This window comes from Aptenodytes forsteri, unplaced genomic scaffold, assembly GCF_000699145.1.
Source record: "Aptenodytes forsteri isolate BGI_AS27 unplaced genomic scaffold, ASM69914v1 Scaffold258, whole genome shotgun sequence".
NCBI lineage: Eukaryota > Metazoa > Chordata > Aves > Sphenisciformes > Spheniscidae > Aptenodytes > Aptenodytes forsteri.
The window spans coordinates 414,721-433,011 of NW_008795250.1; the positions used below are offsets into that span (position 1 = coordinate 414,721).

Genomic DNA, 18,291 nt, shown 5'->3' on the forward strand with positions numbered 1-18,291 from the left:
GTTTGTCTTCCCAAGTCACCGTTACGTGTGATGGAGCCCGGCTTTCCTGGCGATGGCTGAACACCTGCCTGCCCATGGGAAGTGGTGGATAAATTCCTTGTTTTGCTTCGCTTGCATGCGCGGCTTTTGCTTTACCTATTAAACTGTCTTTATCTCAACCCACGAGTTCTCACTTTTACTCTTCTGATTCTCTCCCCTATTCCACCCAGGGGGGAGCGAGTGAGTGGCTGGGTGGTGCTTAGTTGCTGGCTGTGGTTAAACCATAACAATCATCTACCCAGCTTCTATAATACCTCTGCTAAAGCAACTTTAAGACACACCTTTCTCCCTCTTACTGCTGAAACATTATAAAGGAGAAACATATGAGTATACTCTTCTGAAGTTGAACAAAGAAGGTAAGATAGAAAGCAAAGACTGCATAGCCAAAATGAAAAACAAATATGTATTTCATTGTCCCTCTGCAACTGCAGATATATTATACCTGAACTGCTTCATCACGTGCTTGTTTTTCCTCTTGTCTTCGTTGACGCTCTTCTTGTAATTCATTTAAGCGTTGTTCATATTCTTTTAGTTTATTCAACACATCGTGACGTTTGTTCTGAGCTTCTAAGGTGTTTATAAATGCAATTTCATTTACCTGCAAATAATCAGAAAGTGTAAGAAAAGATCTGAGAAGTTGAAATGTTTCATTCTTATTGAATTCCATCCAGTTGTTAATTATCCATTTGATAATTAAACTGGCGGAACATTTCTCCAGAATGGGTTGGAAAACTACCAAGCTGAGAATAAGGTTTTGGGTTTTTGTTGGGTTTTTCGTTTGTGTTGGGGTTTGGCTTTTCGTTTTTTTCTTAAACAGGATAACCCATGGAATATAAAAGAGAGAAATTGAATTGTATCAGAAAAACAAGAAACTTTGGCTAAATACCAGGAAAATCTTCCCAGTCTTCTCAGCAATGAGACTTCATTAGTCTATTCTCTCATTCGCAAAATGTGGAATGCTAAGGCCCAGCTGGATAAGTCACTACAATACGTAAGAGTTAGCAGAATCCAAAAAGTCTTTTGATCTAACCTTAAATATATGGGTACTTACTGAATAAAAGGGTGAAACTATACATACTATGAAGAAGAAAAAAATGAACAAGCTCATTGTCTTAATATTTCTTATCAGTCTAGCCTGTTTCACAAACATACATATTATTTTTTTCAACCACAGGACAGTGCAATACACAAGAATAAAAAAATAACATGAAAAGGTTAACTTAAAAGTACTTTAATGTGTATACTAAAAATATCAAAGAATATGCTTTTCTACTACTTAAGTTCATGAAGGTAATATTTTGTGATCGCTACAAGGTTGCTGAACAAAATTCTTTTCAACTTTTGGCTTTTAATGCAAATGCTTTAGAAATTTATATGGATGGGAAAAATCAAACTCTTACTTAACTTAAACTTTGATTTAATAAAATAAAAATTTTAGAACCAAAGTTATTGAGGAAAATCATAAAAATTTATCAGCTATAAACCAGACTCAAACCTATGACTGAAATAGAAATTGTTTTGCTGAACTCAAAGTTCATGCTTGCTCTGAATCCACAAAAGAAATGACCGAAGAGAAGATACATGGACAGACAACAGATCACGTAAAGGGTGCTGGGATATTTTTGTTGCTTTGTTTACTGACTAGAATCCATTTACAGAATGGATTTCACAGTTCAATAAACAAGTAAGTACTGGGAATTTAGACAACCAATTGGGCAGCAACAGTTACCATGGTCTTCAGCTATACTACTCATCAGCTATTCCTCTGAAGCCTTCTGGCCCAATTAACCTTTATTTCCAGAACACAAGAATCTCAAGAGGCAGCAGATCTTACACATTTAAACACACACGATACTGGAAACATCTGCTTAGCTGGGGAATTATGGCAAGTGTGATTTAGTTAATATGATTATAGAAGTCACACCAGTGTAATGAAATAATAATGAAGGTATGTTAGACTGATCTAGAAATCATTTTAAACGAAGAGACAGAAACAGCGAATAAGTAAAAAAGCTAAATCAGTTTTGTTGTGCTTATCTTAAACAATACAGATAAACAGCTGCATCAATCACAGCTGGGACACATGCTCATTATATAATGTAACATTTTAGTTTTAAGGAGACACATGTATCTTTACTTGGGAAAAAACAGTCTTTAAACTATTTCATTTATGTTGTGCTGGTTTTGGCTGGGATAGCGTTAATTTTCTTCCCCGGAGCTAGTACGGGGCTGTGTTTTGGATTTGTGCTGGAAACAGTGTTGATAACACAGGGATGTTTTTGTTGCTGCTGAGCAGTGCTGACACAGGGTCAAGGCCTTTTCTGCCTCTCACCCCACCCCACCAGCGAACAGGCTGGGGGGGCATGAGAAGCTGGGAGGGGACACGGCCGGGACAGCTGACCCCAACTGACCCAAGGGAGATTCCACACCATGTGACATCATGCTCAGCAATAAAACTAGAGGGGGAGGTTGGCGGGGGCAGCGCTGCTCGGGGACTGGCTGGGCATCGGTCAGTTGGTGGTGAGCAATTGTTTTCATTTGCATCACTTGTCTTTCTTGGGTATTATTTCTCTCTGTTATTTTCCTTTTCCTTACAATTTATTTTTTATTATTTATTTATTTTCAATTATTGAACTGTTTTTATCTCAACCCACGAGTTTTCTCACTTTTACACTTCTGATTCTCTCCCCCATCCCACCAGGGCCAGGGAGGGGAGTGAGTGAGCAGCTCTGTGGTGCTTAGGTGCTCGCTGGGGTTAAACCATGACAACGTTTATCAAAGTAATATGAATAAGGTAAACCAAAAAGCATTAATCTAGTGCTCGTCTTACAAAATTACGTATTAAAGTCAGAACAGCACTAAACAAAATATTTATTTTAGAATAATTGCCATGTGCTAACCTGTAGGTTTCTATTTATTTCCAACTGTTTAACAATATTAGTGCTACAAAACACAGCAACAGAACTATTGTTTAAGGACACAGAATGCTGGGTCTAGAATGGATGTTTAACAAAGGATAAGAGCAATGAGCCCTCCCCAGTTCTCATCCTACATGCTGGAAAGCAGAGAATTGATAATCAGATCTTTTACTCCTTCCAGGAGGACTAGTTATCACCAAAAATGCTGCCATACTCTCTGCGAGGAACAAAAGCGGCAAGACTACTATCAGCTCTTTATGTCAACCCATCTTTTCTTCCAGTCCAACCCACCATGATGTCTAATAACAGCTAATTAATTTTAAACTCATATTGGAGAAAAATTGTCTGTTTTAGAGATTGGCATGTATCCGCTTCACGGTTCACACATGTTCATATCTAACTTACACCATCCTTCACAACCTACTCATGAGCACTCTGAGGTACAAAACATATAAAAGCATAACTATTAAATAGTTCCCCTTTAAAACAAAATAACTTACCTTAGCTTCTTCCTCTTGTGCTTTTTTCACAATTGCTTGTAGCTGCACTTCACGTTTAAATTCTGCATGGAGTAATTTTTCCTCCATCATCCTGCGTCTTTGATCTAATAATTCTTCTTTCCATTTCCGTACATCTTTCTCCTATGTATAATGAGTAAATTCATTACTAACACAGCAACTGAAAGTAGGGCCTGAATTTTCCTCAGACTTTTCTAATATTTTAAGCTTTATTTACAGTAATAAAACATTTTGATGCCCTACACAAAGCCTGCATTAAGTTTAACCCAAAGTACACTGATTTGCTAACTGCTTCGGTTTGGCGAGTTTTAGCATTTATGTTGGATACATGCAACACATTTCTCCTTTTATCATGCCTTCCCTGAATCTGAGTCAGTATAGTATGTCAGCAACACTCTCACAGGAGTTCATGATTTGAAATAATGCTTTCTTTAACATCTGTCACGCACAAGTCATCTGTGAAAACTATGTGAACTCAGACTCAAAGGAAAATTTCATTTCACCGCTAGCTTTAATCTCCAACATTTCTAGACTACATGGAAAAAAAAAAATCTTTTCTGAAAGGCAGCAGACCGGCTCCTTTGTATCACAGAAAGCTTACCCTCTCCATTAATTTTTGAAGCTTCAGTGTCTTTTCTTCACGTAACTTTTCTCTCAGCTGTTGAGCTTTCATTTGTTTCTCTTCATGTTTCTTTTTGGATTCTGCTATTGTTCTTTTAAAAAAAACAAAGCAGAGCAAAAGCAAGTGACACAACATCAACTGACAGTGTTGCAAACATTTCTATGTCATTTTCAGTAAGAAAACAAACGGGCCACCTGAGGGCAATTATTTCCCCTTAATGTAAATACTGTTCTTATAGTCTTCAAATCTTTATTTACTGGACAATGTAGCACAAGTCTAGTTCATTATGAAAATAATATACTGATTTCTATAACACTTTCCACCCACGGACTTAAAGAAAGTAGATTCATGAACAGTTTCACGCAGCCATGAGTTTGGTTGCTTGTTTTCACTGGCTAATCAAGACAGGTAACAACTCTAAAACCTTTTGCGTGATGGTGACGACAGTTTCTCATGCATGTGTATTCCATGTCCAGGTGGACGTGCAGGCTCTTCTTCCACTCTGTCTCCCCAAGAATTACTCTGGCGCCATGATTCACGAGCTGTACATAAAGAAAACAAAGACTTAGATAATTTAATCACACTTTTCTGGGAGAAGTGCAATTAATGAGGCTTAGTTCCTCTAAGTTCTCTCTCAAATGGGTTCTCTTGAGCCTAAGTAAGGTGCAAACACAGACTGAAGCATCTCTAATCCCTGTGCATTTTCAATGCTTAATGATTTTATTATGCTTTTATCCAAATGTTAAGATAAAACTGGATAACAAATTTTAAAATTCTAATAGAGAGATGGGGGAAGAGAGCTGAAGAACAAAGACACACAGAGAGGGTTTGAACATACAAGTCCATCCTAAGGAAATAATGTAAAAAATAACAAAACTTGGAATAATATTTAGATGTTAGGGGGATCTTCCAAAACCTTAACTGTAAAGTTACTTACTATGAGTAAAATGGGCATTTTTCTAAATTTTGCTGTCATTTCAATGTAAGCACAGTAATATATGAAAATTTACCTTCATAATCTGCCAGGACATCATTCCAGTCCATAGACATACCACAGAAAGATATGCTTCCGTTGCCCATACTAGCCTGAAATTTAATATGATCCAGACAGTAAAAACATAAACCTTAACAGGCAGGTGTACACACACATTAAAAAGCACCAACTCAGCGATACTCAGCAATGTTTCCAAATTGAATTAGCCATCTCAAAGACAGATGCTGTTCCTGATAGTAGAAAAGGAGACTTCTGCTTCACCTAGAGTAGCTCCTGTGTGGTAGCAATGAAAGTAAGTCCCAGCTCTCCCAGTTTCACACACAGAAGTAGGCAGCAGGACAATTACTGCAATATCAGAGGACTTTGTACAACTCAGCAGCACTGTGCTGCTGAGTTTAGTAAGACTAACTATACCTTAGAGAGTACAGTACAGTATAATTACTACATGACACTATTTATTTGCATGTAAAACAGGTTACATTAATGCAAAAATGAACACTAACAAATTCTATATTCATACTCCGCTGACATCAAAGACAGATTGAAGTTGAGCACCTTAAAATAAATGGAACACTCACAGAGAAATCGCTATCATTGTCAGTCTCGATATTAATGTCATTGTTTTCCTCTGCTTCAATCTCTCTAGTTAATTGCTCTTCTTCTGCAATAGCACTAGCAATGGCTTCTTCATTTGCCTTTTCCAGGCGATCTGCTAACTCTTCTTTCTTAGCAAGGACTTCTGCCATAGACTGTAGGAAACATGAAACCAGGAAGAAAAAAAAAAAAAAAAAAAAAAAAAACCAAAATCAGAAGCAGGCACGAAAAAGTGGTTTCCATATAGCTAATATGAACTATATGACTTTTTGTTCAAATTCTAATTACCTGTAGTTCCTTACTGCTAAATTTTGTGAAGGTAACCGAAATATAAACCCCACTAAAACTGTTAGCAACTACTAACTCATTTAATACCTACGTGAAAACTTATGAAATTAATTATCATTCCAAAACGTATTACATAAACAGTGTAATTAAAAGCAATAAAGTTCTTTTCTAATTATTCTTTTAAATACCTAGTCTTAGGGACTAAGCAACACATACTCTGAAACATTAATGGCATGCCCTGCTGTTATCTCCAGAAATGGAATCATGCTCCAAAGTATTATTTAAAGATGAAAATGGATCTGCAGATGAACTGTATCTGGAAACTTTACCGTAGTTAATACAATGGAATCTCAGGCTATACTTGTTTTTCAACATGAATGACAAGATAGTTAGGCAAGAATATAAGCCTGAATATGCTGACTGTCTTCTCCTTCTCTAATGTCCAGTATTAACTAGTTCATTTCCACTCCGGCTACCAAACAATGTGCCCCAAAACACAAATCGGTGTTCAAAGCCATCTAATCAGGAGTGGTAAAACGCTCACAAGAGACGCAGATCCCACCTAATGGAAATTACCTAGCAGGAATCCAGTTTGTAAAAGATGTTAAAGGGAAAGCAATTTACAGGAAAACTTTGTATATAGAATTTTAATCTAGTTTCTGGAAAAAACAGAACAAAACATAACCTGAAAGTATAACCTGGATTTTACGTAGCATTACTGCAATTCTCAACTCAGAGAATCCCAGTAAAGCAGACACACCTTGAAACCTGCAGAATTCTACAGACAAGAAAGGACATTCTTTTTGGGAAGCCACATAAAAACAGAATACTGACTTCACACTTGTTGCTTAAGAATGGCATTCGTCCAAATTGCTAGTTGTATAGGAAGACCCAAGAGAGCCGTTCAGCTAGTCTTAAAAAGGCAGAGGTCTACATTTGTTTCCAACAGAATTCTGATATCCCATGTGTTTCCAGTTTGAATAATTAGCAAAACTAGAGTAAGAATTTAATGAGTCTGACTTAAAATGATTGATAGTAGAAGGACATTAAAAATTATGGCAAAAATGTATGTAAAAAAAGTAATGAGAGCACAGATCTCTATTCCAAATAAGGCATTTATATCTTTCTAGTTTAAGTTCAGAAACTACTGGAATTAAAGCCTATCATGAAAAGTATCTGTGCAACAAATTATTTTTTCTACAGTTAAGCAGAATAGTTAATAGGAAAGTTAATAGACTTTTCTACAATTTCTACAGCAGGCTAACAATAAACACTGTGCAACACAGAATGAGAAAATTAAGGCTTATATTTATTATTTACTCAGAAATCTTGTAAGATTTCTTACCAATCTGGCAGCACTCACATTTGAAATATCTGAGGGATCCATTTCAGTTTCAGTTTTAGCTTTTTCTGTTTGATGCCGGTCTATAGTATCAACGATCAGGGAGGAAGCGTCATTAATCTGCAGGGTTTTTGAAGTACAGTCAGTATTTGTGAGAACTGGAGGCATCTCAGAAATTGTTTGTAAGGAATCTTCTTGCAGTGGTGTGCCAGTGCTCCTGCAGTCTTCCGAGGCGTGTGCTGTGAACTAACAAGAGGCATTTGCAAAATCAACAAAATGTAACATACCAATTTTTAAAGTCACTAGAGTCAAAAGGATTTTAACAAAATATTTGGCAACTTTACAGTGAGTGACACAAATAACTCCACGTATATTTTTCAGTTGCTCATAACCTTGTGAAAGTTGGATCTTTCTACCGGAAATCTTCTATGTGTGAGATGTTGCCTAATGCTGAGCTTTTGGAAAACATGGGAAACCTGTCCACAGCACTGTAAATATATGGTTCATCTCATGATTTTTAACTTGCCTATTTGTGCCAACATCTTAATGTGTTTCCATAAATGTAACTGAAATAGCCATTATTTTTAAATCCTTTTCCAGTCTGGTTAGCAAATAAAAGCTCTAGACAACACTACCTTTAGAAAAGGCTCTAAAGAAAAAGTTGCAAGATTAAAGGTTAGAAAATGGTTCAAAATTGTACTGACCTGAGTCCTTTCAGTAAGAGGACCTTCAGACTGATGTAAAGGATCTTTCTGTACAAGCTCTGTGCTTTTGGATGCACCGCTGTCAGTAAGCGAACTCCCACGCTTATTCTCTGACGGTGGTGAAATGACATTTTCTTTGTCACTGTCACCTTTGGACTTTAGTGATTCTGCAGCTACAGGAGTTTTTGTTGCCAAAGCTGTGGATCGAGATCGAACAGGCCTTCCACGCTGAACTGTTTCCCAGCCCTCTGCATCCTTTCGATCTACATAAAAAATAAAACACCCCGTTCTAAGAAAGGGAGACTTATAAATAGAAGTATTATAAACAACTATTTTATTACAGTATCACACAAGTTGTGTGATAGAAATGTTCTCTTTAAAAATCAATACCGAAAAATCAATGACATATTCTTTAGCAAAGCTTTTTACTTCAAGGAGTGCTATCAGTTTCACAAACACTGAACAACTCTATTCATGGGACCAGTTCTGTTATTTCAAGAAGCTAAGCTACTCATACACAAAACCATGGAGAAAACGGCAACATGTACTTAAGCTTTTCATGCCTGTGTTGCTTGTTCACGAGATGGTAAAGCACAATAAAGCAACCACACTCTTGTTCTTTGTAGCAACAGTAACACTAGAGGCCTTTTGTGAAAGTGCAAATCTCTGCAAGTTCAGACGTAACTGCACGTCTTAGTGTGGAAAGTAGTCTCCAGAATGTGGCTTACTATTCTTCCAGAAATGTTTTCTTTACTTTTTCCATTTGTTTCATGCCGGTAATAAAAATACACTAATCAGTGTCAGCTTTCAGAAAATTTCTTTTCCTGGATTCCAGGAAATAGCAAAATATTGCTACAGTGGGACTGCAAACTGAAGGAGAAAACAGAAGAGTAGTTTACTTCGATTTACTTTGATGACTAAATAGCTGTTAAATACAACTTGCCAATCAACATTTCTGATATCTAATCTTGGTACATACCTGAAAAGCCTTCAAAGTTACATTTGTCTGTCAGAAGTATCAGGTCTTAAGTGTGATCAGATTTCTAGAATATCAAGGTGAATCCCCTTCTCCATATATAAGATTTTTGTGGCCAGCAATTAATACCAGCACATAATTTCCCATACGTCTTGAAACAACTAAGTGATTCTTTTGAGACCTGATGGTGTAACTCGCAAGTGTGAGTTCACATGTGTCTATTTGTTGAACAAAAGTTGTTGCAAAAAACTCAAGAACCATGCATGATACTTTCCAATGCACCTTTGGCATAAGCTATTTTTAGGATCATTCACATAAAAGGAAGAGAAGGGTGTGGGAGATTACCTTTACCTGGAGGAATACAGACTCAAAAAACCGACACTAAAGCGCCTGCTTTACAGAGGGGAAAAAAAAAATCTAGAATAGAACTCGTATAACAAAATTCATTCTCTGGGTATTTCTAAAGCTTTTACTAACAAAGATGGTCCTGTACCTCAGGCATAAAGATCAGAGCTCAAACATTAAAGTTTAACATAAATATGAGTCCACTTGGTTGTCAAAAAATGTAATTTGAAACACCCAAGAGTCGTGAGAAAACTGAATGATTTGTATATTATGATGAACTGCACATTACCAACTTAAAGACTGACTTAAAACTCACAGTTCTAGAGATCCGATTTTTAAAAGCAAAATACAAAGTGGTTTAAAAAAATGTAAGATACAAGTGTTATGCTCTCTAAAAGTACCACCTGCTTTCAGTAGGAACACATGATCTACAAGGAGTTACAAGAGGTTACAAGAAGTGAACCGTCTTTACGGACTGCCAATAACATCTATATGCAGGTCAACACACCCATAGGGAGATGAGCGAACAAAATACTTTTTCTTCCTTTCAGAACATGTATGTTTATTTTAAAGAAATTTACAGTACATAAAAAGGTCCTGTCTTAACATTAATTTTCATGGTCAAAAATCCTTGAGTCTTTTTAAATTTCCCTCCAGGGCATGTGTTTCTGGCAACTCTAAAGCAAGTACAGAAATTCTGGCACCAACACTTTCACTAGAAGTGCTATACTACAAAGCACTGCAGTGGCACAGTCATAGGACTGTCAATAAAAGTGAAGATTATTTTAGGTAAAAGATAAAACTGTTGTACCTACTGGACTAAACTACCTTTAGGTGGACTTGAACTGATGTTCAACATCAGCAGTAACCAGTATACTGCAAATTAGCCTAAACCAGAACTAATGCCACTTTCATACTTGGCTACCCTTGGCATCTAGCATTTTACAAACATTAAGTGCTCATGTAACTACGGGGTCCTTTTAACATCTCCGGATGAAACACAGCAGCCTAGACCAATGGCTGGTGTAAATCATGAGTTACCAGCGAAGTTAACAGGACTGTACTGAAATTTATCTCAGCTGAGCAGCTCATGCAATAGCTGTTTTTACATAACTATATAATTGTTCACAAACCTTAACAATACTGATAATATGACAAATGCAAAAAGATAATTCAATTTGATATTTTACTGTTGAAACTGTTTTACTCTAGAAAATTCACTGTATATTTTAAAGTAAACAAAATTCCAAAACTTTGTGTGAATGACTATAGCTGATCTCTTCAGATTACTGACGGTAACCAGAGACCTCTGCAAAAAGCCCTTCTATGTTCATTCCCCCTATGTGCACTTGCACATGCTTCAGTATGCACCACTGATTAGAGAGGGGAATGGCAGTCAAAAAGATACGGATTTTTTTTTTGCTTTACCACAGACTTTCCGTTTGACCCCTATAAGCGACTTTGGCTTTATTTTCATTTCTTCATCTTTATATGGAAAAAATATTATTAGCTACAGGACCAAGTGATCTAAACATGTTATTACCCTCTCAGAGACAATCTTATCTCCAGCAATACTCCAGGGAACAGGGTTTTAATTCCACAAGAATCACAAACAGATTTACTGCAGAAAGCTCCAGGCACACAGCCTGTGTAGAATATGACCCTGCATTAGGTGGGACAAGAAGGACTGCTTAGGCCCCTTGTATATCACAGCTGCTCCTACCCCACTGACTTTTGTAATTGGTAGGACCACAAAGATTTTGCTGTATATAGCTTATGATAAAATTTGGCCAAGAAATTTCCCTGGCAAGTAATATACAGGCAACAAAGAGACTGTTGAGAAGACTGCTGAAATTAACCAAAAAACCTCCATCACTTCACTGCAGCATACTTTTGGATTGCGATTCCTTTTGCTTGTCATTTGCAAAACGATTGTTGCAAGATTTCACTTCTACTTGTTCCGAAAATTGAAGTCAGCTCTTACATAAGGCATCTTTTCTACATTAAAAAAAGATCAGGAAACACCCTTTAGTAGTATCTACTACCTAAAGATAGTTTTACTAACATCTAGATAATGAAATCTATTATATATATATAAATAATTGTACTAATATCTTCTAATATCTTTTACTAATATCTTTGCTAATATCTACTGAAGTTACTTCTACCAAAAAAAAAGTTCTTGCCTGCCTTGCCTAGTTGATTCCTTGTTTCGTGGCATATTTCTTAGTACTCTAAAATGACACAATTAATCAGAATAAAATTAGAATAAAATTATTCAGAGCATGGCAAAGCCATAATCACACTTACTACAATAAGAATGAATCTTTTAGTAAAAGCCATACATGTTCAATTTTTAATTTGTATTTGTTCACTGTCAGATTCATAATTATTACTCAAGACTTATCCAATTATTTTAACAGCACAGAAATACGTTTTGTGTTTGAAAGAATGTTGTTTGGTGAATTCTTTAAATACAAGACAATTTTTAATGCAAGCACACATTCAGACTGTTGAAATATTTGGAATCAGTTAACAGTTTTATGCCATCTGACAACCAGCTGTGCTCAAGAATTTACTTTTTCATTTTAATTCACTTATCAGTTTAGTATTCAGTCATTTCCAGGCACGTTTTTAACAAAAAGTTTGCAAAGCTAATACATTTATTGACATTAGATCACACAGCTCCTAATCTGAAGCAAAATTAATACTCAGTACAGCATCACCCCTCCTCCCTTCACTTTTTTCCCTAAGTCTGGAATTCTTTTCATATAGCATGCGGAGATGGCTACTGGGCTAAGTATCACATGCTGGGTTTGATTACTCCCAGAGTTTTGTTAATGAATAATTCATTTGACTACCTTGATCATTCTCTAGTTTCATTTGAACTTCCCTGTCCCTGCTTGCTCTTGTATTACATGGAAGTGACAAGCCATCTGTTATCTTGAGGCCCCCATAGCCACCAGGGCCCTACTCTTTCGAAGTTACTCCATCTGGAAGAACTGGCCAAGCAGCCTTACTGGCAACATCAATAAAATAAATCTAGGCAAGTATGTGCGAAACTCTTAGGAGTTCTACCTCAGGAGATGCGTGCCCCTTCTTAAAAATTTACTTGCAAGTAATATACTACCAAAGCCTATTTGACCTTCCCCACTCATTACTAAACTTCAGCCCCAATTTTTTTTTTTAAATCTAAAGTAGTATTTCTGTATCTGAGAGGCACTTTGGAAAACTATGATTACTTAAGAATCTGGAAGCAAATCTAGAAACACGAACTCAGCCGAACCACAGTTACAGGGCAGAAGACATGAAAACGAGAACAATAAAATAAATCTAAAAAAACAGAGAAAATGTAGTGGTACAAGAAATGGTAAATTTACAAACCATAACAAGAGATGGTGAGTTAATCAGCAAGACCCTAGAGATGTTAATTGTCAGACTGCTTTTAATGGTCACTTCGAAATATGGGGGGGGGGGAATATGAAAAAAGAAAATGAATGTAAAATTTTCAACAGAAACTGCTTAAGAATTTGTGAATCCAGTCAGGAATAAACTGTCCTTTGCTGTCTGTGATGACATTCCTGCAATTTGTTCTCAGCATGCAGAAGTTACGCATGCTTCCACAAGATCAGGTGCCAGCATGTCTGAGCCCAAACCAGGACAGTTACTTTAGAGGACTGTTATGTCCTGCAAAGTCAGGTCTTAGCTACATTACGAAGAACATCTATTCACAACTATGGACATGAGCAATCGATACAGGAAAGATAATAATTAATAAAACTAGATTTCAAGTGTGGCAACAGAAAAAAACCATTCGATATTTCTGAGAAGTTTCCATGTTCTTGACTGCCCTTTCTCCTAAGTTATGTACAAACAATAAACAACTACTCTAATTGCAAGCACCTACTTCCAGTCTTAATACACACTCTAAACTTCTAGCACCTATCTCACCTCTCACCCACGAGCACCTGGGAATTAATTTCATGCTAGGCTATTGCCTCTGTGTACTACTGTTACTAACCCAATCTTTTCTCTTGCATTAACTGGTCAGACAGTAAGACTAGACTATATTTCATATTCTAGAAAATACTCAAGCATGAAATACAAAATTATTATTTTTTTAAATTCATGAAAATAGAGGAAACAGTGAGTTTAATGAGGGAAATGAGATAAGATGATTTAACCTCATTTAATTATGCATCCAGAACAAAAATAATTTAAAGGAATACCTGGAAAAATAATGTGTTTTCTCTCTCCCTAAGGACTTATTTAGTTACATTTGGAAATTCCATCAACCATGAAACAGATACAGTAATCATACCACTTGTCCACTTCACAAAACCATTGTGAGACCTAGTGATAACACTGTTGGAAATCACCGGAGAAAAAGTGTTTTAGGGAAATCTTGCCACTGTAGGCCCCAGCTGGGCTTTAGGGTGGGCAAGAGAGCATTACAAGGTGGCAGGAGGAATCCTCCTTCCCACAAGGCCTGAATGCCCCTAGCAGCTGTGAGTGCATTAGCTGGTGGACAGGCAGAGCGTATCTGCTTCAATAATGCATGTGAAGAGCCTTAGTGACTCCCTTTGCATAAACGTCACAGATCCTCTTGTGCTCCAAGCAGTGAGGTTAATTTGATTTTACCAAAGTGATTCTAGCCTCCGTACAAAGGATAACGTGCTCCTAAAGAGAATTTGATTTGTTAGATACATTACAATTCAGCCATGAGAAAATCACTGAAACTCTCCAGTGTTGAATGTCAGAGATAAGAGATTCTTAAGAATAAACAAAGCCTCTAGAAGGAATGACTTATTTCTTAACATGAAATGTTTCAAGTCTGAATCGTATAGCACATTTGATTTTGAAAATTACTGAACACTTACAGGCCAGTACTACAGGACCTAAGTGGTTTCGCTCTTTTTGGAGCTCATCAGCTGCAGGTAACGGCCAATAAAACACAGCACAACACTGATTCTGAAGAAGCCCTTTAAATGCCTAAAACTAACATAAGGAAGTGCAGATCAGTTTTATTCCGTGTAGCTAATAGAATTCTCCATAAGCACAAGAATTCCTAATAAAGGTATTTTAACAACAGCTTGGAGTCTGTTAATTTAATATGAGCGATAATCATCAGAAAAAGGTTTTGTTATGAATAGCTTCAACTGCTGGCAAAAATTAAAAGTGGAATTTCACCTCCAGTTACAGTGTTGAAAACTCAGCCAAACTGCTACTGTTCTCTAACGAGCTCACTGCAAACATATACAGCAAGATACTCCCTCATGCAAACAGTATCAATCAATTCCCATTCAAACAACCATTTTTAGAGTATGGTTTTAATTGTTCTTTTCTAAGCATAAGAATCCGCACGCTACTGAACTCACTTATGTTAAACTGCAAGACACTTGGACAAGGTATTTTAGTTCCATAATATACCACAAGTCTCCAAACCACTACACATGACATCATCTACTACTAGGTTGAACGTACAACTATGTTAAATTAACACATTCTCTTACAGTATTTTTTCTTTTAAAAAACCAAATTATGAACATTTCTTTTTAATTTATTTTAGAATATCCATTTCTACATCCTGCCTGCTGATTTTGCAGAAAGTCATCTGGGACCACACATGAAAAAAATAAATGGAAAAAAATGCATCTCTGAAGACAATCTCAGCGTTCCAGTGTGTGCAAAGAAACTAACTTTATAAACCAAAAGGTAAAGTTTTTTATGTCTACAACTAAACAAATATTTTCTAGAAAAGATGATGACTCCAGCATCAAGCATTCTCCAAGGAGAATCTTTAGAGAAAATTCATAACTGAATGTGGTCATTCTTGTCTTCAAAGAAAAAAAAAAAACATCAATTGTTACTTCTGTGCAGTTCTGGTAACATCATCTCCCTGGGCATATAAAACTATCTTGAGCTCTTTTACAGATTCCTGACATGTATTATTCTTTATATTGTTAAACCATCCAAATCGCAGTTGGATCATCAGTTTGTGACCAAAGACCTTTCGTTTCTTGGGGTGTTATGTACTAGTATTTTAACAGGTCAAATTCTAGTTAGTGAAAATACAGTGGAATGTTGCCTACACGTGAAAACACAACTTTGTCCCAAACTTAACTATTACAATGATAATGTAAGGCTGCACTAATCTTTTATCTCGATACTTAATTTAAACATTGTATTTTGCAAATTTAGACTTAATTTTGGTTTGGAAATAGGTCATCACACTCTGAACTAATTTTATACCACACAGTTTGTGAAAATAACTTAAGCCACTTAAAGAGACTTGCCATTTTTCCGCGATGACTTCTGTACTGGAGGTGGCAGACAGGTTTGTGCTGTTGCTAGCTCAGGATTGGCAGCTTTAGTTCCATGATTGGCTTTCACCTTATCAGCCCAACTTACACCAGAAGGAGCCAGGCGTGTTGCAGAAATTGTCACTGCAGGGTTCCTAAATGAAAGTCATAGCTCTTTTTAGTGTCTAATCAAATAACAGAATCGTTCGTTAGAAAGCTTCATCAGGACACTCTCTCCTTAATCTTGGTGTTCACTGATTCAGACCGAGAGCTAGTTCCAAAACTTTAAAAACATCTAGTGGCTGAAGAAACACGCAGCACTGTAGTGATGGGCAAACAGCTCCCACAAGAAACATTGTCTGATACTAAATTTTCAAGTCATAGAAATAAACATACAACCAAATGTAACAGCTCTTCTATTGCATCTTCCTGGGTCCTGCCTAACTGCACCAGTGAACTGTACAGAATGGGCTGCAACCATTACTAATACAAGGAGTCTAACAAAGTATATGTGCAAGAAGTCCAAAAAAGTACAGGTTTAATTGTAAATGTAGATATCACAAATCCATAAGGTACTCTGTTCCAAGGCTAAGTAAATAAAATAATAGATCTATTTTCTATTATCCGTTTAGCAAAAATAAATTGTAAATCTGGAAGGGCATTCTATTAACTTTCAGAAAGATCCAAATGACTGCCTAAACTTTGAACTTCTAGATGGACAGAATTGTAGTGTTTTCTAAATTATTTTGGTTTGCCTTTTGTGAAAAGTTGCCATTTCCTGCACAAGGTTTAGAGCAAAAACCCTATATAGTTTTATTTAAGTGAACGCAAGCAAAATTTTTTAAATTGGAAAATGGTAACTTTCATTCCAGAAGCACACGTTCAAGAAGCGTCCAATTCTCTTCTGTAACAAGAGTCATTTTATCTGCAATCATACAACTGATTTCTTTTCCAAGCTTTACAACACCGATTAAAACAGTCCAACAAATCCAGCTGCCTCATTACCTAAAACAAACCAAGGATAAAGAAACGGAGATCTTGCAAGTTTCAAGCAAATGTGTAGAAAGCCTCCAGATAACTAGAGTGTTCACTTATTTTAAGCCCAGTGAGATGTCAATTTCTCATTATTTCCTATTTTTATCAAATCAGTCATCAAAAAAACCTATCAGGAATAATTCCATAAATTATAAAAACCTGGCTGGTTGGCTGGTTCATTTGTTTGTTTTTAGTAATCCCCATTGATCCTATGGGGATGCAATACCATTTCATGTGAGAAAACCAGGAAAAGAGGCCAAGCCCCGTACCCTGTCTCTGATAGTTCCATACAGCCGAGCCAAGAGATTATCAGAACCGTGCAGTACAGAACGACTTTTCCTTTGGCACACTCTCCAGGTTGCAGCAATTTACACTGAAAAGTTGTTGTACTTTATTAAACACACCTCTGTGCTTAATAACCAAAGATGGACTTTAATCTTCGTGATATTAATTTCTGAAGTCATTTATGCTTTTGGCATCCAAAGCGTCACATAATAACAAATTCTACATACTAAGTCTTGAAAAATACTTCTGTCATTTTAAGCTTGGTGTTTGATCATTTCAATTAGTACTCCCAATTCCTTTTCATCAAAAATAATGAACAAAATTTTCCTACTCATCTTCACATAAAAGTGATTTTATTTATCATACCCTTCTTGCTACCTCTTCTCCAAATTCTCTTCTTTTTGCATCAATACTGTTGGGTACTTCTGATTGTTCCTGTTTCCAGTTTCCGTACTTTTCCTAATTTTTCTAAATTGCTTTTGGGAAGAGATGAAAATGACGAAAGGTATGAGTCATTCACTATGAATTTCTATGGTGATACACCACCACCTTCTCTTCCGTCCTCTATTCCTATCCTAATAATTCCTAGCATTCTGTCAAAAATTTCCATAGTACCAAGTATGTCTAAACCCTGATTTTCTATCCTATTTTCTCAAACACACACAAAATATTGTAGTTGTCTGGTGTTGCCTTGCTTCAAGACACACAAGCAGACTAAGACAGAAGAAAAAGTTTGCAAGTCTGAAGGATAGAAAACTCATCTTGTTGTTAGCTGCTTTAACACACATGGTTGCTAATCATCTCCCTGTGATGGTAAATAAAAGAGCTCCAGCAACATTAGCAACATGTAATTACATACAAAAAAAGGCTTAGCTGAAAGACATTGTTATGCTGAGCTGTTGTTTGTGTTCTAATAAAAATAAAAGAGCATTGATTTCCACCAAACTCAAATTTTTCATTTGACTACTTGTGCGTATTTTCTTCCCATCATCATGCATTTAAGCAGACACCTCTCAAATGTTGTCAGGTAGGTATCAATACACACATCTACAAAGAGACTAGCACCATTGGAGCAATTTTTCCACCAAACACAGTTTATAATCTTTTTGTAGAAATATTTGATATACAAAATTTAAGAGAGCTCAATACTGAGAGGTACTGACCAAATGTTCTAATATTACATCTCTGCTGAGGACATTGTAGCCCCTTATGAAACAGTATAGTATGTACTCTAGATCCTGACAAACCGGAATGAACTAAAAAACCACCCTGAGAAAGATTTAAATTGGACACATACGTGCTCTCCAGAACTGAAACAGCACCAGACAG

General features: G+C 36.4%; 1 protein-coding gene across 1 annotated transcript in view; it reads right to left on the bottom strand.

The window, feature by feature from the left end:
* SCAPER (S-phase cyclin A associated protein in the ER) overlaps positions 1 to 18,291 on the bottom strand; it is a 281,456-nt gene that overhangs the window by 129,484 nt on the left and 133,681 nt on the right. Inside the window, exons 8-16 of the mRNA XM_009278834.2 lie at positions 15,637 to 15,797; positions 8,020 to 8,282; positions 7,337 to 7,561; positions 5,670 to 5,840; positions 5,108 to 5,183; positions 4,522 to 4,639; positions 4,077 to 4,188; positions 3,458 to 3,598; positions 482 to 637 (exon numbers count right to left, since the gene is read on the bottom strand). Of these exons, the coding sequence (XP_009277109.1) occupies positions 482 to 637; positions 3,458 to 3,598; positions 4,077 to 4,188; positions 4,522 to 4,639; positions 5,108 to 5,183; positions 5,670 to 5,840; positions 7,337 to 7,561; positions 8,020 to 8,282; positions 15,637 to 15,797 (1,423 nt within the window). The remainder of the gene's footprint in view (positions 1 to 481; positions 638 to 3,457; positions 3,599 to 4,076; positions 4,189 to 4,521; positions 4,640 to 5,107; positions 5,184 to 5,669; positions 5,841 to 7,336; positions 7,562 to 8,019; positions 8,283 to 15,636; positions 15,798 to 18,291) is intronic.